Genomic DNA, 19,459 nt, shown 5'->3' with positions numbered 1-19,459 from the left:
ATAGAGAATAAAGTACATGTTGATAAATTATGTATCAATAATAATCATTATGATTTAAAGTAGGGGTAGACAACTCTGGTTCTGGAGTGCCATAAACAGGTCTGTTTCTTAGGATATCCACATTGAATATGCATGAGGTATATTAAAATACAGTGGAGGTAATGCATGCAAATATATCTCAAGCACATTCATTGAAGATATCCTGAAAATCAGAACTGATTTAAAGGATTATTTTCACTGGTCTTTGCTTATACCTTTTGTCTTTATTCCAGGTGCAGTTGAAAAGTGAAGAATCCAAAACATTTGCAATGAAGATTCTCAAAAAACGTCACATAGTTGACACAAGGCAACAAGAGCACATACGCTCAGAAAAGCAGATAATGCAAGGGGCCCATTCTGACTTCATTGTGAGGTACTGTCTTTGCCTATAATAAAGTGAATTTATAAAGTTTGTCAGGAATTTTTCACCTCAGGCTCCCTAGCCAAAATAGGAACTAGGACTCCGAGACCAGGATAATGTCCTCTTCTTTATTATTCAAATGAATCACGACGAGAAGGTCACATCAAGGTAACTCTTAGCCATGTTCTAACATTCTTTATAAACACCAGGCATCAAGTATAGTTCAAAATGCTGAAAAGTTACAAAGCCAGTTTCATAAGCTAGAATAGTTTCAAGCCACTTTGGTTATAATTGCAAGCATGAAAAATGTTTTTCAATACAAGATATCAGTTAAGGTTAAGAGAAACTAAACATTCTTTGTTAATCTCAAGAACCTGCTCATATTAAGTTCTCACATTCTTCTCAAAACATGCTTATCCGCTCGTCTCTGACCACAAGGCCATTTACAGTCATCTGAATTCAACTAAAATATACAACTCTAAATGCCAGAAGGCTTTTTAACCCTTTAACTCCATTCCTGATGAACAGTCTCTTTGTGAATTCCTTATAAACAAAGTATACTTTATGAGGTTAGGTGCTTCATAAAGCTTTTGAGGTCAAAGCACTAAATTGATGCACTGATGCACGATAAAAAAGTCTTGTTAACAGCCCATATTCATTATGTGCAAATGAGATTTGTGTTAATTTACTTACATGAATATTAGCCTGTTAATGCGGACATAACTGCAAACATAACTATTTCTTCCATCTTTTTTCTGCTTTCCTGTTGTTGGGCTCCTAATTCTTTTTTCAGGCTTGTCCATTTTCCACTCTTCTTTCTCCTCTTGTCTTATTCAGTTCTTTCGCTATCTTTCACTTTGATGTTTATCTTTCCCCGTCATCTCATTTTTCTTCATTTCTCTCTCTTTCTTGCTATAAACTCATAGCTAGATTTCATTCCTCTCCCACCGTCCAGTTCTCTCTATCTCAACCATACCCTTCCCTAACTCTCCTCTCTATTATCCCATACTAGCTCTCCATATTACACTTGTTGAGTTGCTCCCATCATCATTCCTAGTTATCTGGTTCCCTTGTCTTTTCCCTCAACAGCTGTCTCTTTCCTAATCTATGAAACCCTCCTCCTTCCCAAATCATTCCTCTCTCAATTTACATCCTTCACATTCTATTCTTCCCTCCACTTTCCATACTCTTCCTTCTCTCCTTTGCTTTCCGACCCCTTCCCTTTCATCCCTTCCCTAACCCTTCTATTTCCTTTTACCCTCCCCTTTTCCTCACCTACCAACCCTTCTCACCTTCGACAAACCTACCCCTCAATTTCCACCCATCTTCCTTCCTCTTTTTTCCAATTCCCCTCATTATCCATCCTCCCCCTCTCCTCAACCCTCCTTAACCTTTCAACCTCAAAACTTCCATCTACCCTCTCCCCATCCCCTCCCTCATCTTCCATCCTTCACCCTCTCTTTTTTTTTGCCAGCCCCCTCTTCTGTAGCCTAACAGACAGGAGAGCAAAGTAAGCAGAAGGTGCATCTAACTTCCTCCTCTTGCTGATGACTCCTATCCCTCCTATACAAATCTGCTGTTTAAATTGAACTGTGCAAAATGGGGAAGAGCCAGTGGCAACAGAAGGAAGTTAGAAGGTCTGGCTGCTGGAATGCAGGGAAAAAGGGGGGCACAACTGCTGATTTTCATCTCTGCAGCACAGGTCATCTCTGGAGGGCAAGAACAGAAAACTGATCTAATGCAATTTGGATGCCCATGGAGCTAAACCAGCAACTACAACTCAGTCAAAATGCTGTAGCTCTAATGCTTACAAATGGGAGAACATTTGGCAAGATCATACAAATCATAAAAGCCCTTCACTGGCTATCAGCACTCTACTGCACCACTTTTCAAAATCATACTTTAGCCTATGAAGCCCTCTCAGGCAATGTACTACTCTACCTCAGTTGTCATCTCTTAAGGCCTGCCCTCCCCATGTGCTTGCTATCATAAGCCCATTTAGCTGTATCAGCAGTCAGGCAGCTGCTCCTCATAAGCACCTACTTGGAAAAGGGCCTTCAGAGGTGAAATACCAGCCCTATGGAACTCACTATCACCAACTATCAGACAATAGGGATGTGCAGGGAAAAAAAATATTTGTTTTTGTTATTCGGTTCTTTTATGGGAGGTTTTTTTCCCACAAATTTCAGTTCATAGATTGCTCGATTTGTTTGATTCATGTGAAAAAAAATGCCGGGGTGAGGATTCCACCTAGCCCCACTTACCCGATCTGGTGGAGATCCGCTGACTGCGGATTATGTGACAAAACAATAAACTGGTTCAGATCCTACTTAAACAGGTTCTTTCAAGTCCAGATAAAAAACACATTATCAGAAAAAATTAAACTTGAAACAGGAGTACCTCAGGGATCAGCACTGTCTGCTACCCTCTTTAACATATATATGCTACCCTTATGTCATCTGCTGGCAGGCCTAGGGATAATACATTACATTTACGCAGACGACATTCAATTAATTCTACCAATAGACGACACAATAGAAAAAACATTAAATCTAGCTAACATGTACCTAGACATAATTAAACAACTACTAAACCAGATGGAACTGGTTATCAACATTGACAAAACTGAATTCCTTCACCTTGAGAGAAAACATACTAAAATCATTCAAACACCGATAACCCTAAGAAATAACCAAAAAATTGAGCTAGCCAAAAAAGTAAGGAATCTGGGAGTAATAATGGACCCAGAAATCAACCTGAAGCAACACATATCTATAAAAGTAAGAGAAGGCTATGCAAAACTTATGGTCCTCAGAAGATTGAAACCATTACTCACACCTGCCCACTTCCGAACAGTATTGCAAACACTTATCTTTTCTAGCACTGACTACTGCAACGCACTCTTACTAGGACTCCCAAGCACATCGATAAGACCACACCAGATACTTCAAAATACTGCAGCCAGAATACTAACGGGAAAAAAGAGGAGGGACCATATAACCGAAACTCTAGCAGACTTACATTGGTTACCCATCGAATACAGGATAAAATACAAAGCCTTATGCACCATACACAAACTAATATATGATAAAGAAGCAGACTGGCTAAACACAGCCTTACGAGTACACGTTCCACAAAGAAACCTCCGCTCAGCAAACAAAGCACTACTAACAATCCCTTCAGTAAAGTCAGCAAAATTAACCCAAGTGAGAGAAAGGGCTTTATCATTGGCTGGGCCCATACTATGGAACACTATGCCCCCCCAACTCAGATTACAGAATAATCTCAAAACTTTTAAGAAAAATCTAAAAACATGGCTCTTTAAAAAAGCCTTCACTAAGGGGCGGATTTTAAAAGCCCTGCTCGTGAAAATCCGCCCGGATTTACGCGAGCAGGGCCTTGCACGCCGGCGCGCCTATTTTCCATAGGCCTGCCGGCGTGCGCAGAGCCCCGGGACTCGCGTATGTCCCGGGGTTTTTTGTCGGGGGCGGGGCCGATTGACGCGGCATTTTGGGGACGGGATGCGGCGTTTCGGGGGCGGGCCCGGGGGCGTAGTTTCAGCCCGGGGCGGTCCGAGGGCGTGGCCGCGCCCTCCGGAACTGCCCCTGGGTTGTGTCTCGGCGCGCCAGCGACCCGCTGGCGCACGTGGATTTACTTCTCCCTCCAGGAGGTGTAAATCCGTGGACAAAGGTAGGGGGGGGGTTTAGATAGGGCCGGGGGGGTGGGTTAGGTAGAGGAAGGGAGGGGAAGGTGAGGGGAGGGCGAAAGAGAGTTCCCTTCGAGGCCGCTCCGATTTCAGAGCGGCCTCGGAGGGAACGGAGGCAGGCTGCGCGGCTCGGCGTGCGCCGGCTGCCCAAAATCGGCAGCCTTGCGCGCGCCAATCCTGGATTTTAGAAGATACGCGCGGCTATGCGCGTATCTACTAAAATCCAGCGTACTTTTGTTTGCGACTGGTGCGCCAACAAAAGTACGTGAACGCGCATTTTTTTTAAATCTACCCCTAAGAGTGTGGAGGGTAGAGAATGAAAGTACAGGGTAATGCAGATGAGAATGAATTTACTCAATCCTACATTTAAGAAGTAATATTTCAAAGCGATAGTAACTCAATAATACACCTGGACATGACCAACATTACTCAAATAATGCTTTTATTTATGAAATTGTAACCGAACTTTATTGGCAGCTGTTAGAATGTACGATACACTAAGGTAAGTAAATGTAGGATATGTGCCTATTTGTAAACCTTTGCGATGGTATATAACTTAGCGATGGCATAGAAAAGTTTTTAAATAAATAAATAAAATAAGCTGAAGCTTCAGACTGGCATAAGCTGAGGCCAAGGGAGATCACCATGGCCTCAGCATACTCAAGGCTGACGCCTTGGGCTAGTCCAGGGTCTGGACCCAGGCCTGATGCCGTAACTCAAAGATTGGGTTATGACGCTGGGGCCTCAGCCTAAGCCTGGGGCCAAGCCCAAAGCCATGACCCTACCTTAAGCTCAGGTCCTAATGCTGGGTCATCGGCCCAAACCCAGATGCAACATTGTGACCAGACCTGGAGGCTGTGTCCCAATGCTGGAGCCTGATGGAGCAACCTAACCCGGAAGCTGGGTCTCAATGCCGGGGCCTTGGCCCGGACCCAGGATTAAAGCCGCTAGCCATCCTGGAAGCCAGGTCCTGAAGCCAGATTCTGTGCCTCAGCCTATGCTGGGGCTCAAGCCCAGGCCCAATGCATGGCTTGACGTGGAGGCTGGGACTTGGCCTCTGGTTCAGGTCATGGCGTTAGGCCTGGATCCAGTTCTAGGCCCAGTGTCAGGACCTGGCCTCCGGGTCAGGTCATGACATTGGGTCTGGACTCAGGGTCCAGCCTAAGCCGAGGGACCTGGCAATAGGACCTGGCCAACTGGCAGTGGAAAGCATGAGTCTGGGCCGAGGTCCCAGCATCAGAACCTGGCCTCTGGGTTGGGTCATGGCTTTAGGGCTGGGCTCGAGTCTTGGCCTAGGCTGAGGTCTTGTCGTTGAGACCCGGCCTCTGGATCTGGTTGCAGCATTGGGCCTGGGTCTGGGCCTGGGCTCCAGCACCAGGACCTGGCCTCTGGGTTGGGTCATAGCATCGGGCCTGGGCCCTGGTGTCGGGACTCAGCTTCCGGGTCAGGTCTTGGCATTGGGACACCTGATGGATCAGGTAAGTTTGGGGTGTTTTTATTTTTCAGGGAGCTTGGCCAAGGCCACAGTGTCATCCCTTGTCTCCGCTGAGACCCCAGTGTCATGCTCAGGCCTAGGCCACTGTCTCTGCTTTAGGCGTTGGCCTAAGTTTGAGCACGACGTTGGGGCTTTGGCCTAGCTCTGAAGCCAGGGTCTCACCTAAGGTATTGACAGTGGCTCCTGTTTTGGGCCTCAGCCTATGCCCTAGGCAAGGCCCCGGCTTTAGTCCTAGACCTAGGTCTGATGCATTTGTTTAAAATGATATGAACCAATTAGGTTAGTTTCAATCAGGGGGCACCCTATTCGGTTCAGAGCCCCACAAATGAAATAAATGTGCCTTATTTACCGTGTTTTACATTTTCATTTTAAAGAAATGCACATCCCTATCAGATAAACCCCAGGAAACTGCTAAAAGGTGAGATCTTTCAAACAAATGTTTGTCCTTGTCCATAACCCAGAAATGAAACCTAAACTATCTTCCTAATAATCATCACTGACCTATTATACAAAAAACAATTTTCAAATTTTCTCCTCCAAAATCAAATTATAAAGACTACCACTAATCTCCCTGTTCACCAAGCTATTCATTACTCTAAATATGAATGTAAACTTAGAGGTCCATACTCTGTCACTGTCCGGAGATCAAAGTTAGCCAAATAAAATTATCTGGATAACTTTGGAGGTATATTCAATAGTTCAGCCGCAATATTAAATATAGATGGCTGTCTTTAGTTAACTAACTTTATCGGGCTAACTTTAGGGTAGCTCTTTGGCTCGACCAGACTTAGCTGGATAAGTTGTCTGGCTAATTCTGAATATCAGATACTACTGAATATCTGAATATCAGTATTAGCCAGATAACATATTCTAGGGACGGCATACGTTGCATTCGGTATTCGTGTTCGTCGGGGGGCAGATACGTTGCATTCGGCAAGGGGGGCCCCCGATATGTTCATGCGCTCATTCTTATTTGTTTACCGGCTAAAATTGAATTAACTACAACCCCCCACCCTCCTGACCCTCCCCCCCCCCCCAAGACTTACCAAAACTCCCTGGTGGTTCAGCGGGGGGTCCGGGAGATATGTGAATGTCTCGTGCCAGGGTGCACCGCATAGATTTTAAAATGTGCGCAAGTATGAGCGTATTTCCCAGTACGCTCACAAATCGGAAATTTAATAAAAGGGGCATGGGTGTGGGCGGAGCATGGGTGAGACATGGTTATTCCAGGAAGTTACCTTGAAATGTCCATGCAAGTCTGTACACGCATAAGCACGCGCCGGGGTCCCCTACTGTAAAACTTCACTTCTGCTATGGATGGCATGATTGTATTAAAATAGAAAAAACTAGACAAGTCAGCCAGGTTTTAAGGATATGGGTTAAGAAGGTAAAAGGGAGGCTAAATAACTGGGGGATTAGGATATACAATCCATTTAACTGGGCGAACTGGGAAAAAGGACTAATGCATTGTTTTTCAAATCCCCCTCACGCAATAGAGCCGGCATTTGCATGTACATGTGCACATCCATACAAAAACTGTGCATACATGTATGCGTGTAGAGCTGATTTTATAACGTGCGCATATGTGGATAAGTAGCTTTCAAGATTTAACCAGACAAATTGGAATTTAACCAGATAAGTAGCACAAAACTGTTATATTCACCTATGATTACATCTAACTTCAAAAGTATATGCGTGGAGATTTTACCTGCATAATTTACCTACATATGCTCCCAGTAAGTCGAGTTTTATGTATGAAGTTGCACAATTTTCTAACGTGTTCGGCAATTAAATTACCAGTTGTACCAATTAGTTTACCAGTTCACCCATTCCATCCAAAGGCCACCAAGACCCTCCTGGCTCTTCAGCCTCAACTCCTACCCCTTACTCCAGATGCAGAGCAGATGTAAATATTTACGAGTGAGCCGCCAGATCTACATGCGGAAATTACTTATAAAATAGCTACTCATTTGCATAAATGTTGGCCCCATTCTGGAATGCCCCTGGCCTGCCCCTTTTTTGCATATGCAAATTCATTTACATAGCCTTGCTTACATGTCTATTTAGAGGTTTATAAAATAGCATATGCACAAATATATGCTATTTGCATGCATTTATATTGATTTTTATGCATACAACTGTTGAAAATGTACCATTTACAAAAAGATTTAAATTCTAAATGTGAATGTACTTTCTAACTATAAGTTTTGTATTTCAATACATTTATTCTGTTGCATTTGAATGTTTTAAACTTCTGTAAATTTGGTTACTTATAAGTTTAAAATTTATGTTGCCACTATAATCACTGTAAACTGTGTATCTTAAAATACTGTAACACGCTTTGAACTCTTTGGTTGGAAAAGCATGAAAGAAAGGATGATGATGATTCTCCATGGATAAATAGATGGTTACCCATGAAGAAAGTTCCTTTCACAATTGCCTGCTTCCCCTCAGTGCAGAGAGAACTGCATGTGTTATCCAAAGTGTGGGGAAAAGAATGGTACTAGGCGTGGGATTAGACATGGCCAGGGCTCTCCTGGAATGTACGCTCAGGGAGTTTATTTTTAACTTGCTGCTTTTACTTCCTGGTGGGGTGGTTGCACCTGCTACTATTAAAGTATTTGTCGGCTTTGCCAAGCCAGAAATTTCTAAGGAAAACTCCATGGAAAATTTTCCATTGAAAATGAGCTTGCAGGGCCCATAGGAAATATAAAAATTGTCATAAAAAATGGATTCAAAGGCACTGATTTTTACAACTCTTATTAAAGTGGCAAGAAACTATTTTGTTATGGGAGCTCCTTTCGACCTTTTAAATACTTATTATATTGGAACAAGTTAGGACTATTAACCTCAATTTCTATACAAAATAAAATAGCTATGACTTAGATATTTATCTGTTCCTAGCTTTATGCTTACCCTAAAAAGTATTTATAGGTATTTGCAGAAATTTAGGACCTTCAATCTTACATATTTATCTGCTTCAAACTAGAATAGATGAAACCTTTGTGGTACAGTTGTAATTATATTTTCTCCCACTGATAGGAAACCTAAATTAATTTGTTTAAGAGCATGGATTTGAGCTATATAAACAGATTGACTAAACTGACCTGAATACACAATATATCTACTGAACTAGAAGTGAGTTGCAAAATCCAGAGAGATGGATATTCGGCACCACTTAGCCAGATAATTATGGACTTATCCAGCTAAGTGGCAACATACTGAATATATGGCCATGTTTGGCAGCTGCCACATATCTGAATAAGTACTTAGCTTGATAAGTACTTATCAGGCTAAATGGTGAGTGGAGAATGGGCCTTTCAGCAAGGAGTTACTTATCTAGGTACCTTAGCTAGATAAGTGGAGGAATAGCCTAGTGGTAAAGCAGTGGGCAGTGTGCAGATAATGAGATGGTCATCGCAGTGGGTCCTGGAACATTATGCCATACTGTTTGGCAATCGGGTGGCCAAGACCTCAAAGGCATCCAAGGGCCAGATCTGGTGTAAAATAGTCCAGGGCATCTCCAGGCACAGTGGAGTCCAATGAAGCGGAGAGCAGGTAGCCTACAGGTACCAGGACATTAAAGCACAGGTGGAAGCCAAGGTGATGGCCAAAAATAAGTATTTATGGCTGACTGGAGGAGGAGCTCCTTGTCCCATTATCCTCACCCCCATGGAGGAGCGCCTCGTGCAAAGGCTGAGACAGGATGTCTTCAAGAGCAAGACTGAGCAACTGGACACCACTGAGCTGCAGCTGGTAAGTTCACCTCACCTGCAAATGGGAAGGCTACAACAGGTGCACATATCATTTGGCATAAGATGCTCACAATGCTTAAGAAGCAAAGTGCACCTCTGATGCCAAGTGGCAAGCCATGACGTGGCAAGGGGTCATAAAGAACCAAAGGAGGTGGCATTGAATGCCAAATAGGAACAGTTGTACCTGGGCAGGCTCCTCTACAGAGTTCCTGTGCCAGCTAGATGGAAGAAGCCTGCTGGGCCCATCCTCAACTACAGAGTATGTGCCGGCTAGATAGAAGACGCCTGAGATGCCTATTCTCACTACAGAGTTCCTGTGCCAGCATGAAGAAGGGATGGTCTACTGTCAGCCATTGTGGTCCAGCAGCCTAACTCTAAAGCCCTCCTCGATGTTCTGTCCGTATTCCATCCTCCTTGATGCAGTCTCCAGTCACGGTCCAGTTGCTTTTTCTTCTCATCATGTCTCATCTCCTGCTCTGGATGCTGGTATCTCATCTCATCTCAGCTCAGCTCATGCTGCTGCTGCCTCCATGCTGCTGTGTCTTCTCCTGGGCCTCCTGTCTCCATGCTGCGCTCTTTGGTCCTGGTCATGCTGCCTTCTTGCTGAACTCTGCTGCCTTGGCCCTTAGGCTGTTCCCTTGAGTGCATTCTTTCAACATAGACTGTCTGGGGCCTTCATTTGAACTCTTCTGCCTTGGCCCTTAGGCTGTCACCATGAGTGCACGCTTTCAACATGGACTATCTGAGGCCTTCACTTGAACTCTGCTACCTTGGCCCTTAGGCTGTCCCCTTGAGTGCACTCTTTCAATATGGACTGTTTGGGGCCTTTTCCTAGCTATCACATAGCAATGCTGCTATCAGTGCCAAACTTAGAGCTGTACTGTAGCTATTGGGGGCGCCACTTCCACTTTCTATGTTCTTTGTTGTAATGATGATTGTGCCAAAAGCATAAGATGCTAAACCTTTATATGTAATGATGCTATTTCAAACAATGTATGTACAGGCCTACACAGAATGTGGTGTTCATGTAATTTACAGTTTTGTGCTATTTGCTGTCTTGTCCTTGCAGAATGTGATTACCTAAGACTTTGACCAGGCAGACTTCCACAGACTGGCTAGCACCCCTGTACTGGCATGGCTTGGGGATCTGTATAATACATGTAAGGAAGGATGACCTTACTGGTAGCATTCAGATCCCGAAGGCTGCCCACTACAGGGATGGCAGTCAGTCTGTGGAAGTCTGCCTGGTCCCAAACAGTGGCAGCAGCAGTCCTCTAGACCCTCTGCTCTTCGCCTGTAGACATTCTCATCAAAACACTACTCCATCACTCCTCCTCCCTGGCTGTCACACAGTAGCTCACACTCTGTTACAACAGTCACCAAGTATACAGTGGTATCAAAGGGAAAGGTTGGTTAGTGTACAAGTGAAGCACCGAAAGTGCTAAGCAAAACTGTCCCCTAGATTCTACAGCAGATATGGCTATACCACTTCTATTTATGCACAGGAAAGCTATTGACCTACATATGGTAGAAAAAAGGTAGCCCCACCCTGCCAGTATATTCAGAGGACAAAGAGAGTTTCCATGATATGATCAACAGAGAGGAAGCTAAGGAGACCAGTGACTGGAAAAAAAGACTCTCAATTAGGACTGACGCCAGGCCTCAGGCATTCGCCAACCAAACGAACCATCCCCCCCACCACACACACACACACACACACACACACACACACAACCCCCTGCACCAGGTATCTCACTACATGTTGCCACTAAACCCTCATCCAAACCATTCATCTGAATCTGGCCACCATTGATGCCATTAGGTGGTCCTTGCCACTCCACGTTCCTGCCATCCCAGCATACCCACATTCAGTGGACAGCTTCTTAACACCCACTTCCTCCCCCCCCCCCCCTAAAGTGACAAGCCTCTGTGACAGCTTAAGCTCTGGGTAGCCTGCACACTCCCAAATAACTGGACTATTAGGCCCACTCCAAATACTAGGTAGAAAAGCCGCCACGGCGGAGGCTGGACGGTGTGCATTACAGGCAAATATCAACTAATACGCACACTTGTAAGACTACATATTTGATGTGTCATGCTGTCAAGTTTCATACCTCTGCCCCTCTCTCAATGCTAGGTATAAACAGTGAATGGACTAGAGGAAATTTCAGAGTATAAGTCCTGAGGCCATGCATACTGCAGCCCATGTGGTCAACTTTTAGAGATGCCCCTTTTCAAGAGTGGAAGCACTTGATCACTGCTGTCCAAAAGCAGTGTGTGAAAATGAATTCACACACACTGCCTGCTCTGGCGTGTGGATTGCTGTGGTAAGAGAGGGACCTCCATGGGCAACAGCTTCCCCAGAGACAGAGATTGACAGAGGGTAACACAGCATATCACTCACCGAGTTGCATACTGACACACTTATCTTTTGAGTACAGACTATCTGCAGCACTTCGTGCACCTACACATGGGCCATGCATATGTTTCTGGAATGTTTGTCATCAAACAATATTGATGTCTGTGGCTGCTTGTCCATAACTCCTAATGAGGTAGTCTGAGTCCTTCCTCAACACTTATCTATAGCTGGCCACATAAAACACATCTGTCAGAGGTACATATAATACCTACTTTGTTTGACATATTGACATGGTCCCCTCAAGGCTTTATGTGGCACTAAATGCATGTCTGGCAAGAGACCAATGCAGAAAAGCCATCAGCCATCATGCAAACTACATAAGACCTCAGAGAGCAGTAAGCCTATACATTCAGCACTGTTTCCCATGTACTATGGAGGCAGCTGGTAGGCTCATGAAGTCATCAGCTGACAACAGTTTCTCTAGCCTTAATGCTATATACAGAGCAGATCATTTAGAGTGTAGGAGCACACCTGTCCTGCTCAACAATAACTGTAAAAGTGACTTACACCACATGAGGCACAGCGTAGAGGACAGAAGCTCTTTCTGATCCCCCACAAGTCATGACAGGCATGTAGATCAGCAAGGGCCTGCAACCATTAAATCCCAGAAATATGTGGAGTGACGTTTGAAACGGAACTATCTGCAAGCTCTTTGGCACTGGAGTGTTCAGCTTATGTGCTTTAAGGGTGGTCACAGATCGCACCAGGACTGTAAAAGATACTAGCTATTGCTCAAAGCAAAATACTATGCATATTTTCTTCATACATACATATGTACATTCAAATGCACCACATGTCTATCAGTGAGTAGGGATGTGAATCGTGTCCTCGATCGTCTTAACGATCGATTTCGGCTGGGAGGGGGAGGGAATCGTATTGTTGCCGTTTGGGGGGGTAAAATATCGTGAAAAATCGTGAAAAATCGTGAAAAATCTAAAAATCGCAAAATCGCAAAACCGGCACATTAAAACCCCCTAAAACCCACCCCCGACCCTTTAAATTAAATCCCCCACCCTCCCGAACCCCCCCCAAATGACTTAAATAACCTGCGGGTCCAGCGGAGGTCCGGAACGGCAGCGGTCCGGAACGGGCTCCTGCTCCTCAATCTTGTTGTCTTCAGCCGGCGCCATTTTCCAAAATGGCGGCGAAAAATGGCGGCGGCCATAGACGAACACGATTGGACGGCAGGAGGTCCTTCCGGACCCCCGCTGGACTTTTGGCAAGTCTCGTGGGGGTCAGGAGGACCCCCACAAGCTGGCCAAAAGTTCCTGGAGGTCCAGCGGGGGTCAGGGAGCGATTTCCCGCCGCGAATCGTTTTCGTACGGAAAATGGCGCCGGCAGGAGATCGACTGCAGGAGGTCGTTCAGCGAGGGTTCCGGCGCCTCGCTGAACAACCTCCTGCAGTCGATCTCCTGCCGGCGCCATTTTCCGTACGAAAACGATTCGCGGCGGGAAATCGCTCCCTGACCCCCGCTGGACCTCCAGGAACTTTTGGCCAGCTTGTGGGGGGCCTCCTGACCCCCATGAGACTTGCCAAAAGTCCAGCGGGGGTCCAGAAGGACCTCCTGCCGTCCAATCGTGTTCGTCTATGGCCGCCGCCATTTTTCGCCGCCATTTTGGAAAATGGCGCCGGCTGAAGACAACAAGATTGAGGAGCAGGAGCCCGTTCCGGACCGCTGCCGTTCCGGACCGCCGCTGGACCCGCAGGTTATTTAACTCATTTGGGGGGGGGTTCGGGAGGGTGGGGGATTTATTTTAAAGGGTCGGGGGTGGGTTTTAGGGGGTTTTAGTGTGCCGGCTCACGATTCTAACGATTTATAACGATAAATCGTTAGAATCTCTATTGTATTGTGTTCCATAACGGTTTAAGACGATATTAAAATTATCGGACGATAATTTTAATCGTCCTAAAACGATTCACATCCCTATCAGTGAGCCATAATGGCCAAGGGCCTTGCAGTACCCTGACATCTCAATATCTCTGTAAGGCCAGCTGTGATGGTTGATTTGAAGGCAGGAAGTTCAAACACACCTAACCTTTGGCTTCTATGACATCAACCTTTGCTCAGGAGAGATGTTTATTTATTTATTTATTTAATAGTTTTTATATACCGACCTTCATAGTAAATAACCATATCGGATCGGTTTACAATTAACAAGAAAATAACTGGGGTAACAATTCAAGTACAGCAAAAAACAGTAGGTAGGAATGAGTCAAAAAAAGTTACAATCAACAGGGTAAGAGAACTTGGAAGCTTGCAACAAGCTGGAAAGAAGATAAGGCAGGAAATAAATATGAGGTGATACCATAGGGCATACGGGTTAAAGCATAATGGTGCTTTAACCTGGAGGTGTCAGAGTCCATTTGTGAGTGTAATCACCATAACGGGTAAGAGTGAAGGACAACTAGTGATTGTCTGGTGGGTCGGCGAAGGCTTGGTGAAATAGCCAGGTTTTAAGTCTTTTTCTAAAAGTTAACAGGCAAGGTTCCACTCTAAGACTTGAAGGGATGCTATTCCAGATGGATGGGCCAGCTATGTTCTCTTAGAGTTATTAGAAACTATCCAGTGATGGTGACATCTCCAAGGTCACTGGAAAATACAAGTGAAGGCAGTACACCATCCAATTCCCAATTCTGCCTTCATAGAGCGGGACCTGCATCCTGGTGTAGGCTTGCCGAGAAGCTAAGCAAACCTACATCACATCACAGTAGCCAAGGCCCTCACCTTCTGCACATTATCATTTACAAATTGCATAGGTATGTATGGTTCACTGCATGTCTGTCGGGGTGCATGCAACTACCAAGAGGTATGCTATTGTGAAAGGGCATGTGCACATTCTGGGAATGGCACCAGGAAGCACAGGCGCTTTACCCAAGGCTGTAAGAGAAGGTATGCTCCTAGAGCACCCTGATGTCAACAGTAGGGTTGCCAACTGCCTTCAATTTTCAGGACAGGTAAATCCTGTCCTGGTTTGGGACACATTACATGCAAGGATTTAATCAGATTTCTCTATAGATTTCCGAGCAAAACCAAGACTATCAATACTTGCATGCAAGGGAGTAAGACCAGGACTGGATCAACATATCCTGGAAATCTGGATCCAGTTGGAAAACCTAGTTGGAGTGGCTCTGAAACTGGTGATGCAGTGGTGTCAGCTGTGTTTTGGCGTGCTCATGTGACAGTAAGCCGACCCAGTACAGGTGTACAACTTCACATGCACACGTTTCTCAGCTACAGAATGAGACATAAAATGGGAACTCTGGCATTGAAACCTTAAACTGTCTACCTGTACCTTTAGGCTGTGTCTTTAAGCTTCAGAGTTATTTGATATTTACAGCATTTCTAGAGCTGTAGCTCTCCATGCTCGAGGACCAGCTGGGTTGGCATCACACTTGTGACAGTATCTCATCCACTTGTGAGCTCTAAGATGGAGTCCACTGGGGAAGGTCAGCAAGCCACACAGCGCTAGCTGGGCCAAACTATGATCACTGTGTTGGCAGCCATTCACAAACTCTCATGTCACACATGCTTCTTTTAGTGTCACTATGAGGCAGAATACATTATGGCAGCCACATGTTTTTTATGTCATCTTTACTTTCAGAACTGTTTTTCCAGTACAGTGTACTGCTCTATTATCAAGACAAATCCTGAGTAGGCATACTTGTTTTCTGTAAACACCACATAATATATAGTGGTCCAATGTGCAGAAATCACACCAAAAGGAAAATAAAAAATTACAATTGTGTGCTGCAATAACTCTTAAAGTGGATTATTTGTAGAGACAATAGACTAAGAAGAAATTTTTAACAGAGTGAATATAGTCCATCATACAATATCTTATGCTGAGATTGTTTTAATTGAAAAAAGTCTTTTACAAATCTAAATAAATTTACAAATTAGTCGCTTAGATTGGTGTTAAAGAATTCAGTCCCCCGACACAGGACCATGACTTGCAGATCTGCATCAAGAGGGACAGAGGCTGACTCTAGAGGTGTTAATTGTATTCTAATGCATGGTCAGAGTCATACAAGAAAGGAATCTGTATTGAATAATGTGCGTACAAACATTGAGAAAGGCATGAAGATTATAAAGTAGTTTAAACGTGCACCGGGGCGAATTGTCATCTGGGCACACAAAGATTTCCAGCATGGAATGCTTGAAAAACATGTAATGGAGCAATGCCATCCCCAAGGTGATTCACGGGGCAGAAAGAGCCAATAGGAGCAGCATTGGAGCCACGCCAGGAGTGGCTCAGAAAACAAATTTAAATACTCTGTAGACTCACAAAGATTTCCAACATGAGTTGCTAGAAAAGCTTTTAGCGGGGCAACGCTGGCCCCAGGGTGATTCACAAGACAAAAAGAATGATTTGAAGCAGCATTGAAGCCGCGTCCAGAGCAGTTCAGAGAGCAAATGTAAATATTGTAGACTCGCGCCCGTATAGAATTATTTAAATCTGGCATCTGAGCCGCGCCAGGAGCAATTTGAAGCAGCATTGAAGCTGCACCAGGAATGGCTCAGAAAACAAATTTAAATACTCTATAGACTCGCAAAGAGTTATTCCACTTCTTGTTGTCTGCGGTGAGCCTCCCAAAGCATCCAGTATCCCCCAATTATTAAACTTGCCACAAACATTATGGCTTTTGTTTTTATTGGGGCAGGAAGGCCTGGTAGGTGTGTCAGTTATAATTCCTCTTTTTATCACGCACGATAATCGTTGTGATAATACCCGTGATTTACGATATCGTCTGCAGGAGCGCAATAGTTTTTTCACTGTACCACAAACGAAAAAGGGGTAATTATTTCTGGCATTAAATCCCGTGATAGTGTGCGTTATTCTTTTGCACTCCACGCTAACAGACCCACATTTCCATTTACTCCGCCCAAACTCCTCCACTCGAATACTCAATTTTTAATTTGCATACACATTTTGCATTGCGTTATTTATCGCGCGCATTATGGTGTTATCACGTGTGTTACAGCATTATCGTGCACTATAAGGCCCTAATACGAAATGATGAATGACTCAGATTGTAAGCATTTTGAGGATAGGGAAATACCTACAGTACCTGAATGTAATCTGCTTTGAAGTGCCTGTAAAAGCGGAATATAATAAATAAACATATTCCGATATAATAAATATATATTCTGATATTTGAACTTATCCAGTTAAGTTAACTGAATAAATTCAACCTGTTCAATAGCAGGTCTAATGTTAGCCGGATAAGTTCTCTCCAGCTAACTAGTGATTTTTTTTTAGATATTATGTGCTGCTGAATATCCCTTGTAAGTTAGTCAGATAAGTTTTATCCAGCTAACTTACCTAGACATTAATTTTTTAATATCTGTCTCAGAGCATTTAAGTGATAATTAACACAGATTGTTTTTCTAAACAAGTGGTTTACCCAGAAACAAGTGATTTACAGTGGGCTCAGGTAGGATAAGACATATGACCCAAAGACACCCATGCTTCACAACTGAGCAACCTAGATTCCCTCCCCCACTTGCAAAGAACATCAAGAAACCCAGGAATAAATGGATTACAGTGGGCTCCAGTAGGATACGACCTGCAATGCAGAGCACCTACTTGCTCAAGTGACTCAAGTATAAAATGTATTGGAAAATGAAGAAGCTCTAGCAATAGAGACTGAAGTGGTATCTGAAAGGAAAGAAGAAACCCAAATGCACACAGAAATTCCATAAAACAATCAAAAACCATAAGAAAAAGCTCATTCTGTGAGAGGCTCAGTCATCAGAAGCATTGATTTGGGAATCTTTTTCAAGGGAAACACCATAGTTAAATATCTTCTGGGATCCTCAGCTGGTAGAAATGCAAATCAGATAGTCAATTCAATCAATGAAGAAAGTAAGGACTCTGAAGTTAACATTATCATCCATATGTGATCCAACGACCTTGCTAGAAACAGCAGCCAAGCAATATAGAGAGATTTCCAGACTCTGGCAAAGCAGATTAGGCACATGGCAAAGGCTATTGCCTTTTCAGAAGTGTTATCTGTTCATGTTAAGGGGAAGGAGAGGCTAAGCCATTTAGATAACTTCAATGCATGGCTCAAAACCTGGTGTAAGGAAGACAATTTTGGATTTATTGGGGGCTGGAGCCATGTGTGGAATAATATGTCAAAGATGGCTTACATCTATATCTGTCTGTGGCAGAAAAAAGGATCATAAGTGAAAATTTCAAATCATATGCCATAACGCATTTAAACTAGAGGATGGGGGTAGCAGAAGGAAATTGGAATGTCATCTCTGACATCTTCAAGAAGCAGATGAAGAAATTAACAAAAACCAGTTAAATAAGGCAAAAGAGATGTCCAAAAAAGAGCAGAAAGCTAAGGGAGAGATGCTGGAAAGCTATGAGGACAAATGCTCAAGGTTTGGGCAATAAAGTTTCAGAACTATAGGCTCTAAAGGTGTAAGTGGACTTGGACATCACTGCTGTGGTTCACAGAGTCTCAAGATTGGGATACAGCCATCTCAGGCTATAACTTATTAAGGAAGGGTAGAGAGGATAGGAAAGGGGCAGGAGTAGTGCTTTATGTCAAAAACAATAGCCAGGCAACTGAAATTCAAGGGACGTGGGGTAGGGAACAAGCATTATGGACTGTCCTAAAAAAAGAAGATCGTGCTTCCATTTATATCTGTGTGATCTACAGGCCTCCAATTCAGTCAGAAGAACTGGACAGAATTCTGATCAAAGACATCCCAAAAGTAGGAAAGAAGGGAGAAGTGTTGCTTGTTGGAGATTTTAATCTGCCAGATGTAGACTGGAGTATCCCTTCTGCAGAATCTATAAGTAGAGAAATAGTGAATGCCCTTCAAGGGGCTGTGCTCAACAAATGGTAATGGAAACCACAAGGAAGAGTGTGATACTGGCCCTGATGCTCACAAATGAGGATAATGTTATTAATGTCTGAGTAGATGCCCACCTCAGCACCAGTGATCATCAGACAGTATGGTTTGAGATCACAAGTAAGATACAGAGAAGTCACATAAAGACCCAAGTTTTGAATTTCAGAAACACTGACTTTTTCAAAATGGAGATGTTCCTAGAGGAAGAACTAGAAGACTTGGGGGAAATGGGTGAGATGGAGCATGAGTAGGCCATCTTAAAAGAAGCTATTACCAATGCAACAAATCTATTTGTTAGAAAAATAAACAAAAGGAAAAGGTAAAAGAAACCGATTTGGTTCCCAAAAGGGAGTCGGGTTCAGATCCCCGAACCCGGAGTGGCAGAGACGGGCACCACAAGGTAATGCAACCAATCCCGGAGAAGCCAGCGGGAGCCCCGGAGAGAGTTCTCTTTTCTTTGTGAAGGGCAGGGTGCCCTGGATTGGGTTTGCCCTGAGAGAGGGGCCCAAGCCTTGGAAAGTGTCACGGTTCCGTCGGCGTCTGGTGAGGTCTCGCTGGTCCTTGAAAATCCGGGGGAGAGGGTGTAACTCTCGTACTGGGCCGTACCCATATCCTCAGCAGATCTCCAAGGTGTGCAGCCTCTGGCATGTTAGAACAATGTAGGTAAGGGAAGTCGGAAGTCAGAAAAATAGCCTGGGTGCACGTATATGTGCACCCAGTTTTACTAGAGGGCATACACAGCCATGTAAAGTTGGGTATGAGCTGCGCAAGTGGCGGAATTTTATAAAAGTCGCACATTCACACCATGACCA

At 44.2% G+C, this 19,459-nt stretch overlaps 1 protein-coding gene across 4 annotated transcripts in view; it reads left to right on the top strand.

Annotated features, from left to right (window-relative positions):
- PRKG1 (protein kinase cGMP-dependent 1) overlaps window positions 1-19,459 on the top strand; it is a 2,212,673-nt gene that overhangs the window by 2,151,589 nt on the left and 41,625 nt on the right. For all 4 annotated transcript variants that reach the window (XM_029609782.1, XM_029609780.1, XM_029609783.1 and 1 more), the window contains exon 11: window positions 273-412. In XM_029609782.1, the coding sequence (XP_029465642.1) occupies window positions 273-412 (140 nt within the window). The remainder of the gene's footprint in view (window positions 1-272; window positions 413-19,459) is intronic.

Source organism: Rhinatrema bivittatum, chromosome 7 (assembly GCF_901001135.1).
Source record: "Rhinatrema bivittatum chromosome 7, aRhiBiv1.1, whole genome shotgun sequence".
NCBI classification, from domain to species: Eukaryota; Metazoa; Chordata; class Amphibia; order Gymnophiona; family Rhinatrematidae; genus Rhinatrema; species Rhinatrema bivittatum.
Note: the sequence above shows the minus strand (reverse complement) of the source record. Positions and strands in the feature narration are given on the sequence as shown.